The sequence below is a fragment of the Eretmochelys imbricata genome, chromosome 1, assembly GCF_965152235.1.
Source record: "Eretmochelys imbricata isolate rEreImb1 chromosome 1, rEreImb1.hap1, whole genome shotgun sequence".
Lineage (NCBI taxonomy): Eukaryota > Metazoa > Chordata > Testudines > Cheloniidae > Eretmochelys > Eretmochelys imbricata.
The window spans coordinates 3400899-3407822 of record NC_135572.1 but is presented as its reverse complement, the minus strand read 5'-3'; the positions used below and the strand labels follow the sequence as shown (position 1 = coordinate 3407822).

Below are 6924 nucleotides of genomic sequence, written 5' to 3'. Positions count from 1 at the left end.
TCAATTACAGTTTTGGGCTTCTTTCTATCTTTCTATTTCCTCAGGAACCCCCTCTAAGAATTGTTCCATTTGCATTAGGAAGGGCAAATTTACTGGAGATTCAACACTTGCTCCTGATATCCAGGCATCCCAATGTTTCACAATGTGGTCGGCATGTCGGGTAAATGACATGTCTGGTTTCCACCTTAGGGCTCTGAATTGCCGACGGGAATGCTCGGGTGTTATCCCCATTCTGACTCTCGCCTTGGATTTAAACAGTTCATACTTGTTCATGTGTTCTTTAGGCATTTCAGCTGCCACCTCAGCTAAGGGTCCACTGAGCTGCAGCCTCAGCTCTACCATGTATTGGTCAGTAGAGATGCTGTACCCAAGGCAGACTGTTTCAAAGTTTTCTAAGAAGGCCTCCATATCATCGCCTGCCTTGTAGGTGGGGAACTTTCTGGGATGGGAAGTGGTACCTGGAGAAGGATTGCTGGGGTTTGTTGGTATATTCTGCTGAGCCTTTACCTTCTCCATCTCCAGTTCATGCTTCCTCTCTTTTTCCTTCTCCTCCTCCACATGCTTCCTTTCCTCCATTTCCCTCCTGTGACCAGCCTCCTGTACCACCTCCTCCAGCCGCATGAGTTCTATCTGTCTTTCACGTTCCTTTTGTTTTTCCTCAGCCTGAAATCTGGCTAATTCCAGCTTTTCTTGAGCCTTGGATTCTGTCATGCTAACCTCTCTGTTTTTAACTAACTTTACACCCGAGGTTTAGAAATAAACAAGCAAAACTTGACTGTAAAATTTTGCTGTGCTGGAATAGGATACCTATTCTCTGATAGTGATTGTCAGCCTATAGAAAAAGACAATTCCCTTTGTCTCTGCTCTGGCCCCAAATCAAAGCAAAAAACCTCCAACTACTTGGAAACCTACTTACTAGCAGCCCAAAGGAAAAAAAAATCCTTTTCAAACCTGTGCTCCTGTAAAAATAATCAAAATCCTAAAAAAAAAAAAAAAAAAAAACCCTGCCACTTTTGTCTCCAGGCAACTGGGTAGAACACCGCCCTATTTACTTTTAGGGGAAAACAAAACCCTCTGCTTTCTGAAGACTGTGAATTTCCCTGCAGGAGATTAACTACTCTGCCTCCAGGCAAAGAAAACCTGTAATTCACAAAGATAATCCCCTTTTGTCTCTGCTCTGACCCCAAAGACGAGAAAAAAAAGCTGCTATCAGTTGGACCTCCTTTCCAGCAGCCCCAAAGGAAAAAAAAATCCTTTTTAAAATCTGTTTTTCTGGTTCAAAAAATCTCAAACTGATCTCAGAAGGATTTCAGGTTAATCCCACCACTCTGCCACCATGTCAAGGTTCCTTCCCCACTCTGAACTCGAGGGTACAGATGTGGGGACCTGCATGAAAACCTTCTAAGCTTACTTTTACCAGCTTAGGTTAAAACTTCCCCAAGGTACAAATTAATTTTACCGTTTGCCCTTGGATTTCCATTGCCACCACCAAACTTTATCTGGGTTTACTGGGAAACATAGTTTGGACACATCTTTCCCCCCAAAATCCTCCCAACCCTTGCATACCACTTCCTGGGGAAGGTTTGGTAAAAATCCTCACCAATTTGCATAGGTGACCACAGACCCAATCCCTTGGATCTTAGAACAATGAAAAAGCATTCAGTTTTCTTACAAGAAGGCTTTTAATAGAAGTAAAAAGAAAAGAATCCCCTCTGTATAATCAGGATGGTGAATACCTTACAGGGTAATTAGATTCAAAACATAGAGAATCCCTCTAGGTAAAACCTTAAGTTACAAAAAAGACACACAGACAGGAATAGTCATTCTGTTCAGCACAGTTCTTTTCGCAGCCATTTAAAGAAATCATAATCTAACACATACCTAGCTAGATTACTTACTAAAAGTTCTAAGACTCCATTCCTGTTCTGTCCCCAGCAAAAGCAGCATACAGACAGACACAGACCTTTTTTCTTTTTCCCTCCTCCCAGCTTTTGAAAGTATCTTGTCTCCTCATTGGTCATTTTGGTCAGGAGCCAGTGAGGTTACCTTTAGCTTCTTAACCCTTTACAGGTGAGAGGATTTTCCCTCTGGCCAGGAGGGATTTTAAAGGGGTTTACCCTTCCCTATATATTTATGACAGGAGATAAGAACACTTTCTCCAGGCACACTGGGCTCTGGCTAAGGGATCAAGCTAAGGGCCAGGCTTTGGATCAGTGTAGGATGGTGCAATTCTGGGGTGCAAGTTTGGGGAGCTGGGGGAAATTGGCTTGAGCCTATTGAGCATTACTTATGAGCGACTGGGAGTTTATTCATGTAACTCAGCTGGGTGTGTCCCTGCCTGTGTCTGTGTGTGTAAGCCCACTTGGTGGGACAGAGGGCTCAGCTGTCCCACAGTCCAGGTTGCACCCCGGGGATCCCATCATAGGAGTTCTGTCCTTGGGCTAGTCCCAGAAAACACAAGGACTCTCACAAGATCCCCTCTTTGAGCAGGTTCTTCGAAGCCAAGGGGGCTGGCTGGCGACGCTTGGAGGAAAGAGCCGATTTCCCAGACATCCACCTCTCACTTTTCAAGAACTCTTTCCTTCTTTCTTAGAACGAGGACAAGGCTTCCTGCAGAAAAACAGGTTTTTATGTGCTCTTCCCATCTTCCAGTGGCTGTTGTGTCCCAGCTGCTTGCCCTGCTAGAACCTGGCAATGCCCCTTCCTTACGTGGCTACCAGCTGTAGCACCCATCATGGGACGAGAACAGGGTGTGATGCTGTATGATTGAACAATGACCATTTTTTCATTGTTGCTACCACGGTTATACAACTGCTACAAAGCTTGTACGAAGTGTGTCCTGTCAGGTGTCAGTGGAAAAGTTACGATTTGTTCGGTATGACTAACCTATTTATGTGCATGCATCATCGTTGTGTCTGAAGCTATGAATATTGCCAATGTACTAGTTTCTTACACGGGGCCTCAGGGGTCCAGTTATCAGCAATTAGTAAGGTGGGAACCCTATGAATTAATAAATTGTACACAGACCGATTCCTCCATTTTTCACGCTCACACAGCACTATAAGGCCATGAAAGGAATAAATATTGTTTTCACTGTCCAGTCAGTGATTCAGGGAAGAGGGTCCAGCACCATAAAACCAACCAGGTCTGAACGTAGCTCAATCTGAGAGTCAGTGCCTGAGGAGAAACCATTAGGCCCCTTCATGAGTAAAGAGCTGGATCAGCCTGTCCCAGATCTGTTTGGTCCTTACCCCATAGATGATGGGGTTTAGCATGGGGGGCATCAAGAGGTAAACTCTGGAAACGAGAACGTGGAAATTCAGAGCCACATTCTGGCCAAACCGGTACAGGAGGGAAATGAAGAGACGTGGGACGTAAAAGGTTAAAATGACAAAGAGGTGGGAGCTGCAGGTCCGAAAAGTCTTGAGCCGAGCTTCCTTTGTGGGGAGGCTGAAGATGGCCCTAAGGATCTGGATATAGGACACAACAATAAAAATCACATCCAGACCCATCACACTGAATTGCACAAAGAGTCCGTAGTAACTACTGATGCGGATGTCGGCGCAGGCCAGATTCACCACGGCCATGTGCAAGCATAACGTCTGTGGGATGATGTTGGTTCTGCAATATGGCCATTGCCTCGCCAGGAAGGGATAGGGCAGTGCGAGCATCCCACAGCGTAGCACCATGGCCAGGCCAATCTTGGCCACCATGGGGTTTGTCAGGATGGTAGAATGTCTCAGGGGATGGCAGATGGCCACGTAGCGATCCAGAGCCATGGCTGCAAAGATCCCAGACTCCATCGCTGAGAAGCTGTGAATGAAGTACATCTGGGTGAGGCAGGCACTGAAATCGATCTCTCTGGAATTGAACCAGAAGATGCTCAACATTTTGGGGAAGATGGTCGTAGAGAGGACAAGGTCAGTGACAGCCAGCATGCAGAGGAAATAGTACATGGGCCCATGGAGGCTTGGCTCTGTCTTCACAATGAACAGGATGGTGAAGTTCCCCAAGATGGCTATAGCATACATGGTGCAGAAGGGGATGGAGATCCAGACATGGGCTGCCTCTAGGCCAGGAATGCCCAGCAGAATGAAGGTGGAGGGATTGGTGAAGTTGTTTGTGTTGGAATCTGACATGGAGTAGGGGAGAAGTTGTCCAACTCTGAGGCAGAACGGTGTCTCCTGCATGAACCACGTGTCCCACTGACTTCCTGTATGTGCCCAGGCTCTAGGGGGATGGTCGCAGTACAAATGCCTGGATGGAGAGACAATGTGAATATGAGACACTATATGCACAACTGGAGGCTGTTCTCATGGGTGAAGCAGATTGGTCGCCCTTCACACACTGAAAAATGACATTTTTATGATTCAGAGAAATGAATTATGAACACATGATGCTACAAATGCCAATTCCATGTGTTCTGGTGCTCAGTGTGTCAGTAACTCCAACACATCATGGTCTGGGAAACCTTAATAGACACCAGCAGTTAACACAACTGTGGATACTCGTTATTCATCATTGTTCCTTAGGCCTTGTCTACACTGCCAAGTTTTTCCTCCCAAAAAGTATCTTTTGGAGAAGAAACAGTGGCCCTGTACACACTGCAAAGCCACTTTTAATGATGGAAATCCTCAGTTTCAGTGAGATAATAAAACCACCTTGATGCGAGCTTTAAGGCTTTTTATGCAAAACTTTTGTCACTGAGGCTCCAGTGTAGACCCTTGGGCTTGATTTTATTGCTGTAATTGGCCTCTGGAAGGTGTCCCACAATGCTCCTCCTGACCACTCTGGTAAGCACTTTCAAATGCCCTGTCCTGCATCGAGGTGAACACCTTCCACCCTTCCCCCTTTAGAGGCCGGGGAATTTAGAAATCCCCTGTCCTGTTTACTCAACGTGGAGAGCTTACATCACAGCTTCCTAGGTGGCCATGGTGGCTCCACACAGCAAATCCTCTCCAGTTTGGGCCACTGTGGATCGGCTGGATCTGCTCAGTACTTGGGGAGAGGAGGCCGTGCACTCCCAGCTGTGCTCCAGCTGTAGGGACGTTCATACCGATGGGCAGATTTCATGCAGCTTGTGGGGAAAGATCTGTGTTCAGGACACACTGCAGTGCACAGCAAAGGGGCAGGAGCTGAGGCACGCGTACCAGAATGCCAGGGAGGCAAATGGTCAGTCCAGTGCTGTGCCCCAAACCTGCCATTTTATAAGGAGTTAGATGCTATTCTTGGCAGCGACCCCACCTCCACAACCAAGACCCCCGTGGATACTTCAGCGGGGCTGGATCCGATTCAAACTGGAGTTAACCCAGAAGAGAAAGTCATCGATGAAGATCTGGAGGCATTAGAAGATGTGCAGCCCGTGCCAGCATTTCTCAGTTCTTTGTACAGTTGTTACCAGGGGTTCTTGGAACCCAAAGCTCTTGGTAACTTTTACTCTGTGCGAGGTGGTGTTAGGAATTAAATCAGGGGAGACACGGCTGTCCGACCGATAGATGGCTGGCACAAACAGGACAACACAAGAGCGCTTTCACTTAAAGCTAAACTTTACTTCGTGTCAAGCACCTATACACACGTCCACAACAGGTTACTAAAACACCCACAACCCTTGATAATTGCCAAACCTGAGTGTGGCTCTCGTGTGGCACAGCGGCAGCCCTTCTGCTGGTGGGAAGCACAAGATGCATCCAGAGAGAGAGTCCAGTCCTGAAGAGTCCCCGCACCTCAAACATTTTCCCCTTCTTTATACATTATTAATAGAATGACAGGTCCCTTAAAGAAAACTTAGAACCACAGAATCATAGAATATCAGGGTTGGAAGGGACCTCAGGAGGTCATCTAGTCCAACCCCCTGCTCAAAGCAGGACCAATCCCCAATCAAATCATCCCAACTGCTTACTTGTTAAGTAAGCAGTGTCAATGGTCAAGCGAGAGGTTCCTTCTGATTATCCATGAACCAGGTGTGGCTTTTTCCAGAGTTTGCAGCCTTGAGGCCGTAATAGACATTCCTGGGGCACATCCTGCTCTTCTAAAATGCATGTATCAGCCACTTCAGCACAGTTCTTGTCAGGAAGGATACGGGGTCAAGCTGCCCTCTCTCTGGCACCCAAACCCCCCTCCCCCTCCACTCCTGCCTTGGTTAAGCTAAGCCTGCTGACTTGGTTGCTTTTAGCAATAAGTCAAAGTGGTTTCAGGCACTTTACTGGTTTGCCAAAGTCTCCCCGTAAACAGTCAGGAGCTCTTCTCCACTCTGGAGGTGTCCAGACAGTATCAGCAGTTACAGTTAGGTGAGCCAGAAGCAGGAGAACAGACTCCCTGGTAAATGGATTTGCTTTGTGAAGTGTGGAAGTGTGTACAAGAGAAATGTACAAGGCTGGCTGTGTTTCTGTGTGCTGGGCATTTCCCTGTGCAGCGAAGGAGCACGGTGGAACAGGGTGTTGATGCACACTGAGATTTCACAGGATTCCTCCAAAGAGTTCTCCAGCAAACTTTCTGCAGGTACTCCAGAATCCTGTGCCAGAGGGTCCCTAGCAGAGCTCCTTTATTCCTGTCCCCTTGGAGGGACACTTTCCCACCCCATTCTGCAATTACTTGCACAATGCTTTTCTCCCACGCACAATGCCCTCCAGTACTGGGGACACTCACCATCCTTTCAGTGTTTTCTGGCATGTGTGCTTGTCAAGGGACAATCAGAAAGTGATTGGTGTGTTACCAATGGTGTATTTTAATGGAGTGTTCCAGTGCTGTACGTAGAGTTAACAATAATGCTTCAGTTTGTTGTTACTTGTGACTCACCAGATATGACCTGGAAAGGAGGCACCCCCTCCACTCCAGCTGAGCATTTCTGCCAGATAAGAAAGCACCCAAGACGGCACAAGGGAGATATCTTCTGGGAGATGCAGTAGTTCTTTGATATAGACAAGA

At 47.0% G+C, this 6924-nt stretch overlaps 1 protein-coding gene across 1 annotated transcript; it reads right to left on the bottom strand.

The window, feature by feature from the left end:
- Positions 1-3191: 3191 nt before the first annotated feature.
- Positions 3192-4190, bottom strand: LOC144278069 (olfactory receptor 52R1-like). The gene has a single exon (XM_077839220.1). It carries the CDS (start codon positions 4188-4190, stop codon positions 3192-3194), a length of 999 nt encoding a protein of 332 aa, XP_077695346.1.
- Positions 4191-6924: the final 2734 nt, after the last annotated feature.